This window comes from Protopterus annectens, chromosome 13.part0 (genome assembly GCF_019279795.1).
Source record: "Protopterus annectens isolate FY-2018-M chromosome 13.part0, PAN1.0, whole genome shotgun sequence".
Lineage (NCBI taxonomy): Eukaryota > Metazoa > Chordata > Ceratodontiformes > Protopteridae > Protopterus > Protopterus annectens.
Genome location: NC_056747.1, coordinates 1,248,459,932 through 1,248,484,245, shown reverse-complemented (window position 1 = coordinate 1,248,484,245; position 24,314 = coordinate 1,248,459,932). Strand labels below are relative to the sequence as shown.

The window sequence follows — 24,314 nt, the reverse complement described above, 5'->3', positions numbered from 1 at the left end:
GGCAAGGTGACTATTATTGGATCACTGCCGATGCAAAATCCTTACATACCAACATAAAACTGAAATGGGGTTTGGAGGCCATCATGGATATGTTAGGTGATGGTCCTAGAACAGCTTTTTTGATTAGTCTGTTAGAATTTAGTTTAACCCACATCTATTTTTCCTTTGAAAACAAATTTTTCATGCAGATAAAGGGTACAGCAATGGGGGCCTCTTATGCACCCTCATATGCTATAATATATATGGGATTTTTTGAGAAGAAGTTTATACATCCTACTACCTTTTATAAGGATAAGGTTTTGCTTTATAAGTGACTTATTGATGACCTTATATTTATTTGAAAGGGTGGTATTTGTGATTTTGTTGATTTCTTTGAGACCCTAAACTGCAATGAGCATGGTTTGGCTTTCTCTTATGAGTTTAGTAGGGAAGCCATTCTTTTTTTGGATGTGACATTGTATGGGGATGGTGAAGCTATAGGCTTTAGACCATATAGGAAGCAAACCACAGTTAATATGTTTCTACATGCAACTTAGCATGCACCCAGAGCACTTACTGAACTCTCTACCCTATGGTGAATTTAAAATAATTTTTGATCACACTAGTGACAAAAATCAGAAAGTGGTGGAATTGGATAATGTGGAGAGGAGATTAAAAGAGGGGGTTATGATGAGGAAAGATTATTGGGATGTAAGCATGCAGTGCTTGGGGGTGTTATGTAAAAAACACAAGTAATGTTAGCTAGGGAATATAATAATGATTTTGGGGAGAGAAGTCTCCCTAGCAACATGTATGTAAATAGGATGCTTTACTATGTTACAAAATTTTCTCCTTTTTCTGATGTGTTAGTAAATATTGTAAGAAGATTTTGGCACATTATTTCTGAGGATGAACATATAGCTCATCTGTTCCCCAGACATGTCACATTTTTCTTTAGCAAAGGTAAAAACTTGAAGGAATTATTGAATTATAATTTTGTTCTGGGACCCAATATGAATTTACCTATGGGTACCTTCCCTTGTGGTCACTGCAATATATGTAATAGAGTACAGAAATTATCAGGATCTTTGACTAATGGGAAGTTATTTAACTCCAGATATTACTTTAACTGCAGATCAACAGGGGTGGTGTACATTTTGGGATGCTTGTGCTCTGATGCTAGGTGGTATATAGGACAAACCAAACGTATGGTTAGAATTCGGATTCTTGAACATCTTAGAGACATAAGAAACAATAATGAATTAAGTCCTATAGCCAACCATTTTTATGAAATGCATGGGGGTTTAGATGGTGGTTTGATTTTTTGTGTACTTGCAAAACCCTTTCTACCCAGAGGGGGCAATTATGTTGGTAAATTATTGGAGTTGGAAACTAGAATGATATTTAAACAGAAGCAGGATATTCAATGGTTAAGTATTTATGCTATGCTTACGTGTATTTATGTATTTTTATGAATTATATATGGACAATCTGTGCTGATGTTTGTATATTTATGTTTATAGTAATATTTGTATATTTATATGAGATATTTAGTTAAGTCTATATAAGATACATTTTGTATAAATTAATTGTGATTTAAATTAATGTAATTGAATTACTGGATCCTGTTAAGTGGCTGTTTGCATTATAATATATAAGTCAGCTGAAACTGCTATACTGTGATCCTTGAAGGTGAACTGCCAAGGTGCCAGATCACTGTTGCTAAATAAAGAAGAAAGGTGCTGGTGTAATTTTGTGTTTTTTTTATTTGTATTTTGTTGTTTGTGTACAAATAAAGGATAACTGACTTTAAGAATTGGCTTAGTTACAGGTGTCATTCTGAGGAGTCCACTTCTTGTCAGCTAGGGAGGACATGATCCACAGACCATGCTACTTTGCCAGGAATAGTCTGTACCTGTCCCCACAAGACTGTCAGATATTGACCAAAACATTATTCACCTCTACTGTCCCTTTTCCAGCAATGCCAATCTGATAAACCTTCCAGCATAGTAAATTCTATGTAAGATAAGATCCACTCCCTGGAAGCACTCCTCACCCTGGTGAGTGTTGACATCTGTGCAGTTGCTGTGACTTGGTTGAAAGTCGCTGAAGGCACCCCAGCAGTACAATGCTATAATGCCTTCCACACATTTAAACCAGCTACTGCACATGAAGGGACAAGAGGTGGAGGTGTAACAATCTGTATAAAAAGTAAGCATGCCTCAAAACTGGTCAAACAGTATGACATGTTTGAGCTACTCTGTGTCCAACTAACCATAGATAAAGTCCAACACCATATCCTTGCTAGCTCTAGGTCCCTGCCTATGACCCAGGATATTCATACAATGTACTTGAATGTACTGGAGTTACTCACCATTCAGCCCAACACCACATTCATTGGCAACTTCAACTATCCCACCATAACCTGGGATACATACACAACCACTAACATGCAGGCTCCTGAATTTGGTCAATGCGAATATCCTGGAACATCTAGTCTCCACACCTACTAGGAGTGTAAATATCTTGGATCTGGTACTCACAAAAATGAGGGAATGTTGCAATCCCTCTTGAGTAATGTTCTCACTAGTCAGATGAGATCACAAAGTGGTCACCCTTGAAATAAATATAAAAGGTGAACTCCCAGCAAAGCCCAGAACCTTTAAGAACTTTTTCCAAGGCTAACTACCTCCTATTAAGTGATGGTATAACTAAACTCCAAGCCCCCTCTAAACTCAGAGAACAAAAGTGCTTACAGAAAGTACAAACATGTAAATAACTACATAGAAACAGCAGTACCAAACCAAAATAAACTTGGGACAAACTCTGAAAACACCCCCCCCCTCCTTGGTGGTCTCCCAATATAAATAGGTTGTATAACAAAAGACAAAAAATCCTGTCCAAAAATAGGGAGGGCTATGTCGAAAATACAAATTTCCTCATCAGTCTCAACAAACAACTCAGGGGACTAATCAAACCCACCAAAGCCATCTTCGAGAATAAAACAGCCTCCCATGCCAGGCTAAGGATAACCATAAGGTATTTTTCAGTTATGTATGCAGCCTTAAAGGGAACAGCCAAGAGTGTGCAGAACTAATAGTAAATTAAACTTCCTACACCGAACTGGGGGATATAGCAAATTTCCTAGCAGGTAAATTTAGCTGCAATCCCCCCCCATTAACCCCAGCTCCCCCAAAGGAAATACCCTCTACCATTTATCCCCCAGAAATCAGTAAAAAACAGGTCTTCATTGCACTCTCAAGAGCTAAAAAAAATGCATCAGAGAGTCCTGATAATATGTCGAGATGCCTGCTAAATATCATGGAATATGGCCTGTCAGGCCCACTAAAATCTCTATTCAACCACAGCCTCCAGAACAGCGTTGTCCATAGGGAATGGAGAACTGCAACAGTTATCCCTCTACACAAAGGCAGATCATCAACAGACCCAAGAAACTAAAGACCCATATGCTTGACTAGTCTTAAATACAAGGCCATGAAAAGAATTATCATGGACCTCATTTTGTAGGAAATCTTCAAACATTGGACCCATCCCAGTTCAATTTAATCGAGTGCAGGTCATGCCAACTAAACTTGTTGGCCTTCTTCAAGAAGATCACTACAGCCATGGATGAGGGCAAAATGGTACATACTGCCTACTTTGGCCTGGCAAAGGCATTTGACACAATATTTCTATTGGGTATTATAGACAAACTCACAAATTTAGGCATAAATCCCTACATCACCTGTGGGATAGCCAAATGGCTCACAGAAAGGACACATGAAGTTAGGGTGAGGGACTCTACCTCCACCAAGACGCCTGTTACTAGTGGTATCCTACAGAGTTCGGCACTGGGACCTCTCATGTTTGGAATATACCTCTCTGAAATCAATGTAAATGTAGACGTCATTTGGCTGACCAAATCTGCTGACTACTGCAAGCTGGGTGCTGTCAATGAATCCTACAAAGATGAAGATATCTTCCAGGATGGTCTGACACAAATAACTAGTTCCACAACCATTGCTTAAATCTCAATGCAAAAAAATGCATAACTATGCCCTTTGAGAAAACAACCACCCCTGCACATTACAAACCTGATAACAGTCTCCTAAGAGTAGACTTAGTGATAAGAGACTTGGAAACTCAGGTTGACAGTAACCTGAACTTTGATCAACATGTGTCCACAGTACCAAGAAAGTCTTTCTATGTGGTGCAACTTATACGTAAGGGAATGGCACCCAGATCTAAGGAGATCATAGTCCCACTAAACTCAGCTCTCATTAGAATAATAATTGAGTACCATGCACCCTTCGGTATGTACCTGACCAGTCATCTGCAACAGCTGGAGCAGACACAGAGGTCATCACTAAAAGAAAACAGGGAGTAAATAATGTGTCCTATGCAGACCGCCTGAAAGTCCTGTCTTTGTAGTCTGTCCCCCACAGACAAGTGAGGGGCGATTTATGCCTAACCTACAATGCATTCTCTGATCCAGCCATGATGGATCTGCTACACATTCACAAAACAAACAACACTAGAATTACCCCAGCTAAGGATCCAAACCTCGTCTGGGACATAAACAAAACTTGTTGGAGGGACAGGCATGTGTCTCAGAGATCACCCCTTCTCTGGAACAGACTCCCCATTCATGTGAAACAGAGCTCTTCCCTAAGCCTGTTCAAATGCAATTTGGACCAAAGGATGGTAAATCGCAAATTCACCCCTGGCTTGTCACCTGTGACCCTCATGGACAGGAGCAGCTTGTAGCTGCCCTAAGGTAAAGGCATATATACCAAAGCCGTTCCAGCCCAAGGGTACTGACAATTGGGAAAATTAGGGCATGAATGGCTAGGCTTAAAAAGGCTCTAGGGCTGTTAGCCTAGTAACCTCCTATGATCTCTTTGTCATGACTATTTATACTGATTTTATTTTTTTTCAAATGTCAGTGTTCATTCGACAAGGAGGCTGATGCAATTTAGTATGAGTGCTTAGGGATGTGACAGTGTTTTCACTCCCACAGACTTGACGTTAACAGGAATTAACTCTTAACATTATTTTGGTTTATCAGTGAGCAATAAAAATTAAAGTGAACATCTGATATTCTGATAACAGTAGTATGTTATGATGCCCAACTTTTGTCAGTGATGAAATCTAATTTAAACCTGGATAGACTCCATAAGGTTTTGTGATACTTCTTCAAGAGACTAAATTAATACAAATATGGAGCACTGCTGAGGTTTTGAAAGCACAACTGTTTGATGAAGATGTTTTCTTCCAGGAAATGCAAAAGCAAGACATAGCTATCAACTAATTTGTTACTGGCGTAACTGCTATACAACAGTGACACTGATGGCTTTTTTATACCTTTACTGTTGTTCAGTTTGGAGGAATGGGGGGGGAAGGTTAGCTAGATATTTTGGGAAAATGGTTACAGAAGTGAGGGGATTAAAGAAAGACAGAGTAGTAAAAACAAGTTTAGAGATGGATTTATTGTGCAAGCAAGGGTAGTAAAGTAAAAAATTATTGATTTATTGTGTATGACTGTAGACAGATTGAGGGTAGGGCAGTGTAAGCAGTATAGTGATGAGGGGAAGGCTGACAGATATAACTTATTGATTGAAAATGTTAACTGGACTATTCCTCTGTGTACAAATTTGCCCCTTTTTGATGGAGTCCCAGGGAGAAAAGCTCAATTTCATACAAGACAAAGTTACGATTATTTTTTTTCTTTAGACATAAAAACAATGTACAATTATGTACTGGTTGAAGTGTACTTGAGATTACATGGTTTAGTGCAGAGATTACAATGCAGATACAGTTGTTTATATATATTTGATTAAAGGCATATTAATAATATGTACATTAACTATAAACAGGCAGTAAGATATGATTATTCTCTTCCATGCAAACAAGTTTGTTGGATATACATTCCATCTTATTCAAGTATTGGGTGGCATATTTTGTGAGTGGGTGACACACTGCGTTAACATGTTGACACACAGAATATACATTTACGCTTAAAGGAGGTGTGGAAGAGTTATGAGATTATTGTGGTGACAGCAGGGTGTTTGAATAGGAAGGGTAGAATAAAAGAGATGGGCCAATAACTGAGGATGTAATGTATTAGCTAGAAACCTCTGGGTGGGAATAACAGTTAAGGTATTGACCTCACAGACACAGGGCACAGGGCTTAATTCTCACCTTTAAATAAAACTGGCTAGGCTTAAAATGGCCCACAAGGGCAGCTACCCTAGTATTTACCTATGAACCTAAGAGAGTAGGTAGTTATAACTGGGGAGAAGGAATGAGTTAGCCAGGGTTTGATCATAGAGGAAGAGATGAGAGATAATAAATATAAATCTGTCTGTAGTATATGACAGGAGATTCATGTGATGAATGGAAGAGGGAGTTTTGCTAATAATTTGCTTAGAGGTACTGCCAAAGACGGTTATGAGTGGGTATAGTGCAAAGCAGTATGGGAGGGAGAAAGAGAGACTGGAATAATGTTACATGTTAGATGGAAGTTGAAAATAGGTGAACAAAGAGAAGAATAGTTCTAGGATAGTAAAATTATTAGACAGGGCAGAGGTATTTAGTGTCATGGGTGATAGGTGCACAAGGGTAGTAATATGCTAAAATAAGATGGAATGTGTGAGAATTGGGGGCAGCACAGAGGGGGCTTACCCGGGCTCAGAGACTTTACTGCAGAAAATAATAAGTTTACAGCTGCTGCTCATCAATTAATATGGGGGCAAAAAGGAAAAAACATTTTGTTTTAGTCACTGAATGTAGACCTCAAGAAGCTAGAGGTAGGAAGTAAATGGTTTGTAAAGTGCAACTCCAATGATCAAGTGACTAGACAGTGACTGATTAGGTAAGGGGGTTCTGGGGGGGGGGGGAGTCACAGCGACTTTCCAGCACAGAGAAGGGACTTATCTAACTATGTTAAGTTAATATACAACTAGACTCTTTATGTTAAAACCTGCTTACATTACACAGTGACAATAATCTCAGTTGGCCACTGCTCACATGTGCAGCTTTTGCAAGACCCGGTTCACAGTTGTGTGATTTGTGGAAGACTTCCTGCAGTTTAAGGGACAGAGGACTTCTTTGATGCCCACAGGCACTGCCCTTTGGAGTAAGATGGTGACCAAATGGATATGGAGACCTAACTTCACAGATTACAGTTACCTGAAGTATACAGTACCAAATCCTTCATCAAGAACAAAGTTTGAATATATTAAAAAAAAAAAAAAAAAGATCAAAGTTTGAATATTCTCTAATGGGAATGAGTATCGCTATGTTAACAGTGAAAAAAGATACATTTCTGACAGCCATACATCTCCTGGATTCTAAGCATGTCCATAAAGGAAAACGGAGTTTAGGTTATTGAAAGGCATTATGCCAAGTGCCAAAATATGAAACACGTACAAAACAGCACTTCAAAGCACCATAACCCCAGAAGTGAAGCTAGGATGGAGCAGAAGGGGCATCCACCCCAGGCCACGGTGTTAGGCGGTGTGATCAGGAGATGCTAAATGGCTGATAGCACAGTACTGGCATTCATTTTGTACCTGCATTTCTGAATGCTGGTGCAGGAATGAATTCAGATACTACTTTTGTACACATAACTGAAGCCCTTGAGCTCCACTTCATGTGTGGTATGACTTTTACAAGCCACTTGTAATTAGTCCTGAAACAAGACCTTTGTTTTCAAGTACATATACATATATATTTACATATATGAATACATATTCTCCTCCACGTAAGCAAGACGGAGCTGGAATATACTGGAGAAAATCAGCAAAGGAGCTAAGGTATTAGGAACAGATAACTACAGATGGAAAGTTAAAAGACTGAGATAACGTTAATGCTGGTTAGAGAATATCTTCCATACCAGGGACTGATAACAGAATACACAGAGAAAGGGACAGGAGAGTGCTAATTGAAAGACCAGCGATGGTTAAATTTTTAGTTGAGTCTACAACAGAAGCAGCTCTTAAAAATGGGAGATATACCAGGACATGTAAAATATTGCATGACAACTATAGGTTCATAGGTAGGTACTAGGCTATCAGCCCTGGGGCCTATATAAGCCTAGCCAAAAAGGTTCCCTGGATTTCGCCACCGAAGAAAATTATTCTTCTGTGCCCCTGTCGAGCAGTGCCACAGAAGTGATCCCTGGGGTGAATTTTCTATTTCCCATTCAGTCGTAAAGATTTTTCTTAAAGATGGCCAATGAGGAGCTTTGCTTGACACGAATGGGTAGTTTGTTTCACAGTATGAGAAGTCTCTGAAACAGGAATCTATCCCTCCAGCATGTTCTGTTTATTGTGGTGAAAAGGTTTAGGTCCCTGGAGCATGTGGTATGGAGAGATTGGGATTTCTTTAAGTGTAGCATGTCCAATCCAACAGCTCTGAGTTTGACATAGCTCTGTATGTTAGGCAGAGATTGCCTCTGAGTAGGCAATATGCGATGGAGTAGAGCTGGATTTTTTTGAGACGGTCTGCATACGGCATCTGTTTGAGGCCAGGTTCCTATTAGGTGACCGAAGACGCATTCTTTCAAATGTGTCTTGGTCGAACTTGAAAAGACAAAAAGGCAAAATGACGAAGCGGCATATAAGCAAATTCTTTCCCTGGAAAAGAAATTGCTTGGCCGTGTCCGTTACTTTGCCGTTTTCGTCCTGTAGTGTAATCTCGGAGTTGGTATATTTAAGTAGGGGGGGTATGTTATGTTTTAAGTGTATTTTTTTTTTTTGGAAAAAAAATCGCTGTTCTAAGCATTCCGAGTTTGTAAGCTTTCGCTTACATGGGGTCGATAAATCATCGTTCGGTTTTCTAAGCATTCAATGATTTAATTGTTGTTGGTGCCTTGTGAGATACATGCCAAATGGGGCATTGTACTCTATAATAGGTCTGATGAGGGATGAGTAGAGAGGAGCAATGACCTCCTTTTTTCTACAGGAGAACCCTTTTGTGATGAGGTGTGCCACGTAGAAGGATTTCCTGACTACTGTGGCGATGTGTTTATCAAAGGAGAGACTACTGTCCACCTGTGTCCTGAGGTCTCTTGTCACACTTTTGGTGTTTAGTGAGCTACCGCCTATGTGGTAGTTCATGGGTACTGAGTTTTTCGCAAAGGGGATGACAATGTACTTTTTGGCATTGAGCTTGAGGCCATGACTTTGACACCAAGCATCTATCTCTGTGAGGCCCTTTTGGAGAATGTCTACATCATTAGGTGATTCTGTTATGGCTCCCAGTTTGCAGTCATCTGCGAACTTTGTTAGCCAAAGACCTTCTGTGTTGGCCTGCACTTCAGAGAAGTAGATGCCAAACAGGAGAGTACCCAGGACTGAACCCCTGTGGTACTCCACTCATCACTGGTCAGAAGTCAGACTTGAAGTCAGCTACTTTTACTGTGTGGGTTCTGTCAGTGAGCCAGTTGGCCACCCATTTTGTGACATAGGGATTTATGCCCAGTTTAGTGAGTTTATCTACAATTCCAGAGTGGGGGATGGTATCAAAAGCCCTGGCGAGGTCAAAATAGGCTGTGTGCACTACCTTGCCCTCGTCTACGGCTCTGGTGACTGTTTCAAAGAAGTCAATCAAGTTTAGTAGACATGATCTACCTTTTACAAACCCAAACTGAGTGGGGTCTAGGGTTTGGAGGTTACCTATGTCTTTGTTTATAAGCTCCAAGATGATACGTTCCATGGCCTTGCAGACCAGGCTCGTCAGACTAATGGGGTGGCAGTTTCCGGGGTCTGTGGTGGCACCCCTTTTGTGGAGTGGGATAACTGTCATTGTGTGCCATTCAGCAGGCACATAGCCTGAGGTGAGGCTATGACTGAACATGGGTGCCAGTTCATTCTGTAGTTTGTGCAGTACACAGCCTGGGATGTTGTCTGGTCCCATGGGTGCTGTGTTCTTGGCTTTGGAGAGTGTGGTCTTTACTTGTTCATCCATGATTACAGGGGCTTTGCATTCTTCCTGTATTAAGATGGGCCCTTTAGAGGGTGAGAGTGGGGTAAAGTTAGCACTGAACCTATCTGCCAGGATGTTGGCAATATCGGTTGGTTCTGTATATTTAGTGCCATTGTGCTGCAGCTCAGAGCAGATCTGAGTTTTGCCATTGAGATTCTTGACATAGCTGTAGAATGCTTTGTGGTTGTCTTTGGAATCAGTGGCAATTTTATTTTCATAACTGGTTTTGGAGGATTTTATGAGGGATCTCAGCTTCTTGCTGAGGCTGACCAGGGAGCTCCTCCAATCTTGGGATTTTATTCTTTTTTTGCAACAGCTTCTTCCTTCTGTTGTAGAGTTTGTTTATGGCAGGGGACCACCAGATTGGCTTCCTTTTTTGAGAGGATAGCATCTGGGTTCTGTTGGGGATGGCACGATCCATGCACTCGTGTATGTGCTTATACAGTGCATTTATGTAAGATTCAGCAGTCATACCTCTATTTTCCGTCTGCATGGGTGCTGTGAAGTTTGCCACTTCTATCTTAAGAAGCATGAAGTTGGCTTTGGAGTAGTTTTTGATGGTGGTTTCCTTAATGGGTGGTGGGGGTGGGATATGGATGTCTAGGGTGATTAGCTTGTGGTCAGATCTGACCACCGAGGAGTTGACCTCTGGTGTGGAACACTGATTACTCATATTGGTAATGACCAGAGCCAGGATATTGCTGCCCTTGGTGGGGGTATGGACAAGCTGATCCAAGGCGTTGGAAGTTATTAATTCCAGAAAACACTGAGTGAATGAGTTGGTACATGAGTAGTTTTCCCAGTTGATGGTGGGGTAGTTGAAATCACCCATAATTAAGGTATTGGGTTGTACCTTAATATTTCCCGTATCTTAAGAAATGAAGAGTGGGAATCCTGGGGCATGGTGGGGGGATCTGTAACAAGCTACAACCTGGATTGCAGTCTTGCCCAATGTTAGTTGCACTTGGATAAGTTTGGATGCATTATGTTGAGCAACTAGCCATGAGGTGTGGATATCCTTAATGAATATGGACATGCCTCCGCCTTTAGTGTTCGGTCCAGGTTAGGTGGCCAACAGGTGTGGTATGAATTATAGCCTGGTAATGCAGGGGTGTTCTCTGGAGCCTTGAACCAGGTCTCTGTCACTGCATAGATGTCGATGTTCTCCATTTTAAGGGGTGACTCCAGTGAGTGCAATTTGAGGTTTAGACTTCTAGCACTGAGTAGCAATACCCTCAGATCTTGCTTGCTTGCTTGTACCTGTTATGGTGGTGAATTTGGCATTTGAACTTTGCCTAAAAAAGGTACTATAGGGGTGGCAAGAGCCTTAGCCAGTATCTGGAATCCCAGGGGTGACAGGTGCAGGCCATCTATGGCAAAGCATTATGGTCTGTCGACCATGACTTCCCAGGCAGACAGATACTGGTTCCCCTTAGAATGACACCAGAAGCTTAGCCACTTGTTGAAGTCAATCATTTTGTCCTTGTACTGTGGTATCATTCTGGGCGATGGCAGGATGCTACTCAAGGCTAGGGTCATACCTGCCTGGGCTACAATATCCAAGAGCTCCTCCACGTCTCTTTTCATGTAGTCCAGGGAGGTACGTCTCAGGTCATTCGCACCAACATGGACAATGACAGAGTCGTAGTTGTACTTGCTGTGGAGTGATCTGAGTGCATGCGTTATGTGGCAGATCCTGGTACCCGACAGGCAGCTGACAGTAACTTTCTTCTTGTTTAGCCTGGTGAGTGGGACATCAGTGTGCCTGACTATAGAGTCACCTATGACTAGTGTGTTAGGTACATTGTTTTGCCTTATGGGCTAAGGTTGAGTGGCACACTGATTTTGTGGGCTATGTGTCATTTGGGCAGTGTTGTGGGGTGGTGGTTGTCTGCGTTTTTGCTTGGGCAGATTTTTATTGAGAGCCTCCTTGAATGTGGGTGTGTGCTTTGTGTTTCTATGTGTGGGTTTTGAAGGACTATGTGTTGAGTGTGGTGCAGGTGTTAACCTTCTCCTCTTGACTGTCTAGTCCAGTCTTGGCTGGAGAGAGCTTGGCTTCCAGTTTGACTATAAGACTCAATCAGAGGAGGTTCAAAAATGGATAGAGAGACTGGAACGGCAATCTGCCAAGGAATACTGGAATGACACCTGTTTCAATCTGCCAAGGAATACTGGAATGACACCTGTTTCAATCTGCCAAGGAATACTGGAATGACAACTGTTTCAATCTGCCAAGGAATACTGGAATGACACCGGTTTCAATCTGCCAAGGAATACTGGAATGACACCTGTTTCAATCTGCCAAGGAATACTGGAATGACACCTGTTTGGCAAACAGGTATGCAACAAAGTCCACAAGGTTTAGGATTTTTGTTTGGAAGTGTTAATATTGTAAAGGAGATAACAGAAATGGAGGATGGAGCCTTAGAAAAGGGAAAGAGCAAATTCAATAAAAGTAAATGTAATCTATGGGATCAAAACGTACATTACAATGCTCAGGAGGACTGAGGTTTAAGGGAAGGTAGGAATTGAGAAATGTATGCAATGTCGGAGTAATGACTGCTAAAAGGGAAATATGTATGTATAACATGAAGACAAAAATTTTACTACAGCTTGTTTTATTTTCTATAATATAAGTGAACATATCATCATCATCATCAACCCCCTTCCTCCTGTTTTTCTACATGGGGTCAGGGTGTAGTGTTAACTACTGCCATCTCTCTTGATTGAAAGCCACACTCCTACCTTTCTCAACACTTGTGCCTAACTATCACAGATCTTCTCCCAATCCACCTCTTTGTTGGATGTCCTTGTTTTCTCTTACCTTCTTCTTGTCTGTCCCAAATGTTCTTCACCAGACTGTCTTCTGCTTTTCTACATATGTGCCCGAACTACCTTAATCTGTTGTCTTTGACCTATTCTGCAACTGCAGCACTTTTGGCTTTTGCTCTTATCTCCTAATTTCTTTGTCTGTCCCACAGTGTGCATCCTACCATCTACCCTTCTCAGGCACTTAATTTTAATCAGCTCTAACTTTATCATCTCTGCCTTTACTGCTCAGGTTTCTGTATCATACAGTAGTTCTGGTCACATCACTGTTTTGTATATCTTACTTTTCAGCTTCTTTGGCCTTCTTCTGTCGCACACTACACCTGACGCTCTATGCCAGTTGGCTGTAGCTCCTCTGATTCTAGCTCTGACCACTTCATTCAGACTTCCCTTCTCCGCAACCACCTCTCCCAGAGACTTGAAGCTGTTAACCTGTTCCACTATCTTCCATTCTAACTCAGTTCTCAGCTTCTTCTGATTTCCCCAATTTGCTGCCATTACCTCTGTCTTATCTGTACTTAGTTTCATTCCATGTGTCTTCAGTTTTGCATTCCATTCCCCTATTCTTTGCTGAAGTTCTTGTTCAGAATCTGCTTGTAATGTTGTAATGCCACATCATCTGCATACCGCAAATGTATTACTCTGTTCCATCCAACCTGTTAGATAATGCAGTCCATCACCAGTATGAACAGTAGTGGGCTCAGAGTTGAACCCTGATGTGCACTCACTCCTACTGGTAACCCCTGTGAGAGACTGAACACTGTTCGTAATTGAGTCATTGAGTCCTTGTACATAGCCTGCACTAATTCTACCAATGTTTCTGGGACTTTGAACCACCACAGTACTGCCCAAATCAACTTTCTTAAGACCTTGTCATATGCTTTCTCTAAGTTTTGGGAATGGCCATTTGGACACCTTCCTCATCTCTAGCTTCTTCTCAACTGTCTGTCTCACTGCAAACATTGGGTCAGTTGTGCTGCATCCTGATCTGAATCTGAACTGCTGATCTCCCATCTTACTTTCTACTACTCTATGTATCAGTTTATCAATCACCCTCTCCAGAATTTTCATGCACTATGACAAGAGTTTGATACCTTATCTTGTACACTGGCATGAGTAGAATATGCTTATTCTCCAGTCATCTGGTATATGTCTTTCTCTCCACACTGCTATGATTACCTTCAGGAGCCATTACTCCCCTATCTCACCCAGCGCCTTTATCATACCTGCTGTGACCTCGTCTGACCCTGCTGCTTTCCCTGACTTTATTTTCCTTACTGCTGTTCTTACTTCTTCTAGGGTGGGCTCCTCTTCTTCTCCCATCATAGGCTATGTCTGCGGCAGTACAACTTCTATTGGGTTTTCCTCATTCAAAAGCTACTGGAAGTACTCCTTCCATCTGCCTTCTGATGTCCTGTGGAATGGTGTGCAGGATGTTGCTGGTGTCCCTTATGAAGGGTGTCTGACCATCTTCTTTATCTTTATGTCTTTGTATTGCAACCTGATATAGTTTCTTTGTGCCACCTACTTAGTCACTTCCCAGAAGCTGGTAGAGTGCCCTAATGTCTGTTCTTGCTATTGCAACTCCTTTCTTAGCTTCTTTGTTAAACAACCAGTATTCCTTCCTAGCTTGGTGCATCTTTTCTATCTCCCACTTTTTCCTGCACTCCTTTCTTTTGATGATTTCCTGGACTTCTGCATTCCACTACCAGCTTTCCTTATCCACCTTATTTCCATCTGGCTTGGACACATATCTGTTCTGTAGTCTTCAAACATGCTGTCATTCTTCTTCAACTCCACCTATTTCCTCGTCTTCTTGAGGTGCAAGAACTCTGAGCAGTTCTTTGTACTGTTGTGCTTTCTCTCCAGTCAATTTTGAAGGTCTTCATCTTGGTCTCTGTTGACCTTACAGCCTTCTCTAATGACTGCTTGCAGCTGATTGTGTCAACCAATGGTTTAAGCTGTGAGCCGACTCTTTCACTGGGGATGACTTTGCAATTGCCGATTCTACGTCAGTGGCCTTTCCTTACTAGGAGGAAGTCCACCTGATTTGCATGTTGGCCACTCTTGCATGTGATCTTCTGACTCTTTCTCTTTCTGAACCATGTGTTGGCTACTATCAAGCCATTTGCTAGACAGAAATCTAGAATGGCCTGTCCTTCTTTACTCGTTTGCCCCACCCATGCGGACTCAGGCAGTCCTCATATCCTGTTCTGTCTGTCCCAATATGTGCATTCAAGTCACTCATTATCAACACCAATTCATGTTGTACTGCTTTATCTAGAAGAATTTGTATGAATGAACTCTTTTCCTTACTATCACAACCCTGCTGTGGGGCATAGGCTGAGATTATGAATACTGCCCTACCATTACAATGGAGTCTGATTGTCATGAGTTTGTCACTAATTCTGAAAATATCCTTCACTGCCCTCTAAAGGCTCTCTCACTGCAATTCCCACACCATTTCTAGCCTGTCCTTCTCCTGACTAGTAGCCTCTGTATCTCAAGCCAAGCGGCTTTGCTGCATTACCCTTCCTTCTTGTCTCCTGGATAAATAGGATGTCCAGCCTCCTCTATACTATCACGTCATCCACTTTCAAGTTCCGTCCTGTCAGTGAACTTACATTGTGTGTAGCAATTCTTAGTTCATGTTTGGCAGGTTGATTGCTTTTATGCCCAGCTTTCACTCAACAGAACAATCTCAGATAACCCAGGATGGCGAACTAGACGCTGACCAGCCAGTAGCTTAATGGCCAAGGGCTGCTGAGCTTTATGGCAGCACATGCTGTCCAACAGAGGCACATACACCACTCCCATGGGTAGGTCCTTAACCCACTTATCACCTGCAAATACCAGTACCTATTTCGTTACATTCGTCAACATGACTGAATCACCTAGAGCCATATTCTACACCATCGAGTGGGTAGCCCTGGCATGGCGCACAGTCTGTGACCCATGCTCTCCTCTCTTAAGGATACTGCACACCACAGTAGATGCCGAAAGTGGTTTATCTATACAACTCTTCCCGCTTTAGGCACTAGAGTATGTGCTGTTGCCCACACCTCCAGTCATTGGTGGGTTTGAGATGGAAACACTCAGCATGTTTTTCGAATGTGGGAAGAACCCCAGAGAGACATAGGCAGAACATGCAAACTCCAAACAGGCACTGGCTGGAGGTCAGGACTTGAACCTTCTACTTGTTCATAGGAGGCAAAGACCTTAGTAATTATGCCAACTGATCTCATCTAGTAGGTCCTGCAACTGTTGTATGAATGCACTCTTTTCCTCAGTATCACAACCCTGCTGTCTGGCATAAACTGAGATTATGAATATTGTCCTGTCATTAAACTGGAGTCTGACTGCCACGAGTCTGTCACTAATTCTGATGATATCCCTCACTGCCTTCTAAAGGCTCTCTACCCACAATTTCCACACCATTTATTTAGTGAATATGTGTTATTGTTTTAGTCATAATTTAATAAAGATGTTTATAGAAAATTGCACAGTTTCATTTGGGTATCTGCCACACTTCTGTGTTCTCTGAAAACTCCACCTCTCAATTCTGCAGAGTCCAGATAAATTCCTCAGTTCATGGAACAAATCCACCTATTTACAGTACCAGAAAAGCTCTTATACAATTTATGTGGCAGGTCTGTCTGTCTCACAGTAGCAGAATAAACAATTACTTTGTTACTACATTATAATCTCACATGTCCAAATCAGAAAACAACACTATATCTTGTCCCTAACTGCAGTATCCACTTTATGTTGTCAGAATAAAGGAACACACACTGTGTCCTCTTTATACCACCAATAAATTGTGCAAATCACAAAGTGGATAAAAAAGTAGTAGCTAGATTTAATGCAAAAAAACAAGAGCTTGTCAATGCGTTTTCCTGAAGGAATCCATGGAAAGCATGCATACACACAGAGGCAAGCCTGAAGAGGATAAAGAAGGAAAAGAACCGGGACATCAAAACTTACAGTAATATGTGAAACGGCAGTGGTAGGTGTGAACATGAGGTTATGGTGTGCAGGTAACTGGACTGAACTTCATAAATCTTTAAGCACTGAACAAGGCAATGGGAAAGATCCATTGGGAGTAATATATCTAGTTCAAGCAGTCACACAGAGACATGGAGAAAAAAGAATAAACCCTTTCCACACCTGGAATAGAGGAGAAAATGAAAATGTGCTCAATGTGCTATCAAGAAGTAAGTTTAAGGAGTGCATATGAAAAGGAACAGAAGAAGGCATTTTGTGGTAGCCGTAAGGAGAGTTCAGGCTGGACCCTAATAAATAAACAGACAGAAACAGCAGTAAAGTACAAGTAACAAAGTAGTTCTGGGATACTTATAGCAGACAGAAGAAGGGATGAGGGTAGAACAGAAGGGTGGCTGGTCAGGCCCTAGTTCAGTAATGAGCTTAGCAGCTCACAGGCCAGCAAGTTGTCATATGCATGTTTGTACTACAGCAACTACTCCTGTCACAGAAAAACACACACATACTCGACCTTCTATATGGTACAACACTGACCAAATCACTGAAGCACAACACAGTAACAGATGCCACTCTCTCATTCAATATAATAATAAACTATCAAGTCACACATTCACCAGAAATTGCACTGTCTGTTTCAATGAAACAAGATATTCAGATCCTGTGCTTTAAACTAAACTAATTTTCAGTAACGTAAGTGCTGAATCCCATTTTCCCTCAGTACAACTGCATTACATGCATTACTGTTACCAGCTTCTGTAAGTACCATGCGGTCGAAGGGATCTTCGGCGTGGTTGGCAAGATCAAGCAGTGCGCTGTACTCCAACTCCTCACAGAAGCGTTGTAGAGTGTTAAGCGGTTCATTTAGCTGGACTGGCATCGATACCTTAGACAGATCCTTCCCAATGTTGTTCCGCAAGATATTCCACAGACTTATGTGACTTGTATTAGGACCTGGCATTGGAAGACATGACCTCCTGGTGACGTCATTCAAGGAGACATAAGCAAGGCTGTTTGTTCCTGTTCACACAGAACATGCGAAGAAAAAATAACATTACAAGTCAGGAATAAAGGTCACATTTCTCTTATATTTAGTAAACAAAAGTGAAAGTTAAGCATACCTACATAAATATGCTTTATTCAAACCTTCCTTTGTTTTTTTGGTGCTGAAAAGCTCTGTTTATTTGCTTCAGCATTTTTTTATTTTTATTTTCCATTTATTGACCAGGGTAATACACTGATCACAAGTGATCACTTGCAGGTACTGCATGGTAATATAATTAACAAAGAAAAAAAGTGTAACAAAGAAGTTGTACATGTATAAAAAAAAGAACAGAATGTAAAAAACTGTACAATAGCAACAGCAGCAATTAACAGGCGTAACAATTATGACAGAAATGTACAATTTTACATGATACTACTTCAGGTGTACATCATAGGGGAAATGCTGTGGATAATGAGATTCAGGGTGGAGGAGGTAAAATTAAGAGGTGCTAGTAGATGAGAGAGTGTAAGGCTAGAGTATTAGAGGCCCTCAGATGATGTGGCCTGCAATGCTGTGTGCAACTATAGTTTGATTTGCTGTGGAAGATTTTTTTAAGCCGTACAGAATGAGTGTATGTCTGTTCATGCATGTCTTTGCTCAGTTATTTTCTGCTCACTACAAACTGCACTAATGCATAGGTTTTCTTCATTCTGAGATCACAGAATTTTAGAGAAAGTGGGAGACTTATTTTTGTTGAATGAACACATCTACTCTGAGGTGGAGAGACCTCAGCGTGAGAATATATAAATAAAGGAATATATATATATATATATATATATATATATATATATATATATATATATATATATGTGTGTATATGTACATATATATATATATATATATATATATATATATATATATATATATATATATATAGCTAGCTGGGTCTACTTCCGTAGACCGAGCTTTTAATTACCCAACACTCACTTGCCCTAGACGAAAGCACCGACAACTACAGAATTCTGACATCTGGAACACCGACTTTGCATGCGAGCTAAGTAACCGCTTGGTCATCCCAAAAAAAAACAATTAACGAAACTAAACTAAACTCACCGATGTGGGGGGCTTTGCCCCCCACATCCTCCTAACTAAGTATACTAACTCCGAGATCGCACTACAACGAGTGGTAAGGGGCAAAGTTCAACAGGATGGCCAAGCAGTTATTTACCCCATGTGCGAAGTCGGTGTACCGGATGTCGGTCTTCTGAAGTTGTCGGTGCTTTCATCTGGGAAACTTTATTGTCGAGTATGTAAAAGTTTGGTCTACTGAAGTAGACCCATATATATATATATATATATATATATATATATATATATATGTATATATATATTTTTTTATTGGCATTTGATTAGTAGACCGTGTGTGTGTGTGTGTGTGTGTGTGTGTGTGTATATATATATATATATATATATATATATATATATATATATATTTTTTTTAATTGGCATTTGATTACCAGAATAGTCCACAGGGCTGCACGAGCCATTTTCAGTGGAGGCCTGGGAAGAAAAGCACCAGGTACAATTAACAATCTTGAACAGTTTTCAGATTAGTGCTGAATTCAGGGCTGTGTTACAAGTTTCTCTGTTTGCCCATACCTTACTTGGATAGAAGGAAGTTTCTCTGTTCATTGTGAGAGAGGGAGCTTTGAGCAGCCTATCTGTGCCTGGAGGAGTGGTTTCAGCCCAGAAATTAGTAGTTTATTGGCCATTTTGGGCTAATTTCTATCTCTTTCATTTCCCTGCTATAAAACCCACATTTGCGAGATTTGTGCGCTAGTATACAGCTCAGCAGGCTCCTGCCTGGTGCCCTGCAGAGTTCTACAGCAGCAGAGAGACAAAACAGAGACTTTGGAGCGATTATGTATCATTTTTATGCATTTTCTTGCTGCCTTTAGCTAATTCCACCTAAAATGCCGATTTTCTAGAGTTTCTGTGATTTAAGTACTTGTTTCAGCTACATATTGTACTTGTTTTACTGCCTGCACTTTAACAAAGTCAGTTTTGTGTTTAAATTACCTGTTTAACTGTTGTAGGCTACACACTCAATTGTGATAGCCATTTCTGTGCATTTAAAGTGTTTTTTTATTGTATCTGCTTTATTTTCTGAAAAAAAAAAAATACTTGTTTTCCCGCCTTTCTAAGCTAGTATAGTCCAGTTTTCAGGTTAGTGCTGAATTCAGGGCTGTGTTACAAGTTTCTGTGTTTGCTCATACCTTTCTTGAATAGAAGGAAGTTTCTCTGTTCACTGTGAGAGAGGGAGCTTTGAGCAGCCTATCTGTCCATGGAGGAGTGGTTTCAGCACAGAAATTAGTAGTTTATTGGCCATTTTGGGCTAATTTCTATCTCTTTAATTTCCCTGCTATAAAACCTGCATTTGCTTTGTTTTGCGCGCCGGTTAGCTACGGTATAACTATTCCCAGCTTCACAAAGTCTACTCTTCAACTAGACAAACTTTATCTTAAGCACTCAAACCATTCACTTCTCATCCTGGCACTTGCACAAAACTCATCAAGCACTAATAAATCTTAGTACTAGACCCCCATATACTGTAGAGAAGGACAAGGCTCTCTATTCGACCTTACCAGTCAATCAGTAAAACAGTTCACTGTACCTATCCAGGCATGTCCAAAGGGAAGATTCAGGTGTACTCTCTGGTCCAACTAGTGAATCTGGGCATTTTGAGGCAATGTTACAATTGCCTCATGTACACAGACAACCCTCTCCTCCTTCCAGCAAACACTAATACATGTGAGAGATGCAATTATACAGCCAAACTGGAGGCTAAGCTCTCTCAACCCAAGACTGGACCAGGCAGTCAAGAGGAGAAGGGAATTACTTGCATCACATCACCAGTCTCACATAGACATATGAAACCAGCACTGGCAAAAAACACACACAAATACACAAAAACATACTCGGAGGCTCTAAATACAAATCTGCAAAAGCAACAGAGACCTCCAAAGCAGACATCCAAGCAACTTCCACCCACCCAACATAAACAATGAAACACATACTTCACAAAACTAGTGTGCCACACAATCACAGCCTTTAAGGCAAAATAACATACCCAACACACTAGTAATAGGTGACTCCATAGTCAGGAACACTGACGTCCCACTCACTAGGCTGAACAAGGAGAAGGTTACTGTTAGCTGCCTGTCGGGTGCCAGGATCTGCCACATAACACAAGCACTCAGGTCACTCCAGAACAAGTACAAATATGACTCTGTCATTGTCCATTTTGGTGTGAATGACCTGAGCCATACCTCCCTGGACTACATGAAAACAGACATGGAGGAGCTCTCTGATCACGTAGCCCAGGCCGGTATGACCCTGACCCTGAGAAGCATCCTGCCCTCACCAAGAATGATACCATGGTATAGAGAAAAAATTATCAATTTCAACAACTGGCTAAGCTTCTGGTGTCATTCAAAGGGGATCCAGTGCCTGTCAGCCTGGAATGACATGCTCGACAAGCCACGCTATTTCGCTAGAGATGGCTTGCACCTGTCACCCTTAGGCTTTTGAATACTGGCCAAGGCTCTTGCCAACCCCATAGTGCCATTTTTAGGCAAGGCTCAAAAGACGAACCCACCGCCGTAAATAGTATAAGTAACAAAAAACTGAGGGTAATGCTACTCAATGCCAGAAGTCTAAACCTCAAAATGCACGCACTCAAGGTACTCCTCAGTATGGAGAAAATCGATATATGTGCAGTAACAGAAACCTGGTTTAAGGCTCCAGAGAGCACCTCAGCACTACCAGGCTACAATTCATACCATACATTTCGCCACAAAACCCAGATCAAAATACAAAAGGCGGGAGAGTATCCATATTCATCAAGGATACCCACACCTCCAGGTTAGTGGCACAGCACGATGCTTCAGAGATCATCCACGTGCAACTAACAATGGGCAAAACAGCTATTCAAATTATAGCTTGCTACAGATCACCCACCATGTCCCAGGACCCCAACTCCACATTCCTGGAAACACTGGGAAACATAAAGGTCCTAACACCCTGATATTGGGTGATTTCAATTACCTAAACATTAACTGGGAGAACTACTCAAGTACAAATTCCCTTGCCCAACATTTCCTAGAATTTATAAACTCAAACTCCCTGGATCAACTAGTCAACACCCCCACCAGAGGTGACAACATATTGGACCTGGTCATCACCAACATGGGCGACCGGTGTTCCGCACTGGAGGTCAACCCCTCACTGGTTAGATCTGACCATAAACTAATCACTCCGGATATCCACATTCCGACACCACTCCCAGTCAAAGAAACCACAGTGAAAAACTTTTCAAAAGCAAACATCATGTTACTTAAGACCGAGGTGGGAAGTTTCAAAGCCCCCATACTAAAGGATAACACTGTCCAAGCTGCAAAATCCTTTACTAATGCACTCTACGGGCACCTACAAGAATGCATGGATCATGCTATCCCAAACAAAACCAAGACTCACTCCTACAAGAACAGGAAACCAGTCTGGTGGACCCCTGCCATAAACAAGCTATACAACAGGAGGAGGAAACTAGTACAGAAAAGAATAAAATCTCAAGAAGAGAAGACATCCCTGATCGATCAGTATCAGCAAGAAACGACGTTCCTCATAAAATCATCCAAGGCTAGCTTTGAAAGAAAAATTGCCATGGATTCCAAAGATGACCACAAGGCATTCTTTAGCTATGTCAAGAATCTAAGTGGCAATTCTTAGATCTGTTCGGAGTTAGTGCAGAATGGCACAGAATACATTGAACCGACCAATATAGCCAACATCCTGGCAGACAGGTTCAGTGCAAACTTCACCCCCCTCTCACCCCCAAAAGGGCCTATAACTATACCAGAAGAATGTAGTGCCCCTGAAATCACAGACACTCAGGTTAAAACAGCCCTCTCCAAATCCAAAAACACAGCATAAATGGGACCAGACGGTGTCCCAGGCTGCACCCTACACAAGCTCAAAGATGAACTAACCCCTCACCTACACACATAGTTTAAACATAGGCTACGTGCCCACAGAGTGGCGCACAGCAACGGTTATTCCATTCCACAAAGTTGGAGCCACAACAGACCCTGGGAACTATTGCCCTATAAGCCTGACTAGTTTGATCTGCAAAGCTATAGAGCGCATCATCATGGATCTCATTAAGAGACACTGGGAACCTCCAAACACTGGACCCTACCCAGTTCGGCTTTCTTATGGGCAGATCATGCCTCCTAACCCTGGTGGACTTCTTTGAGACAGTTACCAAGGCTATAGACGAGGGGAAGGTGGTCCACACAGCCTACCTAGACCTCTCAAAGGCCTTCAACACCATTCCCCACTCAGGTATTATAGATAAGCTCACCAGCCTGAACATAAACCCCTACATCACGAGATGGGTTGCCAACTGGCTCACAGACAGAACCCACATGGTAAGAGTTGCGGGAGCTAGGTTTGACTCTAAACTGGTTACAAGTGGCATTCCCCAGGGCTCAGTCCTAGGACCCCTCCTGTTCAGCATATACTTCTCAGAGGTACAGGCAGGCACAGGAGGACTATGGCTGACCAAGTTCACAGACGACTGCAAACTAGGGGCTATAATTGACTCTCCGGCTGACACAGACATCTTCCAAAAGGGTCTCACTGAGACAGATACCTGATGTCAAAATCATGGCCTCAAGCTAAATGCCAAAAAGTGCATAGTCATCCCCTTTGGAAAAAACAAAGTACCCACAAACTACCACAAAGGTGGTAGCCCCCTAAATATGGAAGACGTAATAAGGGATCTGGGGATCCAAGTAGATAGTAACCTCTCCTTTGATAATCACATTGCCAAAGTGGTTAGAAAATCCTTCTATGTGGCCCACCTAATCACAAAAGGGTTTGCATCCAGATCGAAAGAGGTCATTGGGCCCCCTCTACGCATCACTCATCAGAGCCATCATAGAGTACAATGCCCCATTTGGGATGTACCTTACAAGACACCTGCAAAAACTGGAAAGACCACAGAAGTAACTCACCAAGAGGATCACTGGCCTTAAACAGATGCCCTATGCAGCTCGACTGAAGAAACTCCAGCTGTACTCGGTTGCATACCGCCTTCTCAGAGGTGATCTCTGCCTGACATACAAGGCCATGTCCAACCCAGAATTGATGGACATGCTCCACCTAAAGAAAACCATATCCCCTCGAGCCACACGCTACAGGGATCTAAACCTCACCACAACAATAAATAGGACGTGCTGGACGGATAGATTCCTGTCCCAGAAACTTCCCATGCTCTGGAACAAGATTCCAGTCTACATTAGGCAGAGCTCCTCGCTAACCCTCTTCAAGAGAAACCTTGACGAGTGGATGGGAAACAGAAAGTTTACCCCAAAGATCACTTCAATGGCTCTGCTGGACAGAGGCACAGGGAACTAATCTAAGGGGGCAGCGAAAGCCAACACATTCTGGCTAGGCTTATAAATGCCTT

General features: G+C 41.8%; 1 protein-coding gene across 1 annotated transcript in view; it reads right to left on the bottom strand.

Annotated features, from left to right (window-relative positions):
- Positions 1-24,314, bottom strand: part of OSBPL7 (oxysterol binding protein like 7) — a 1,590,705-nt gene that overhangs the window by 406,955 nt on the left and 1,159,436 nt on the right. Inside the window, exon 15 of the mRNA XM_044054965.1 lies at positions 17,564-17,817. Within this exon, the coding sequence (XP_043910900.1) occupies positions 17,564-17,817 (254 nt within the window). The remainder of the gene's footprint in view (positions 1-17,563; positions 17,818-24,314) is intronic.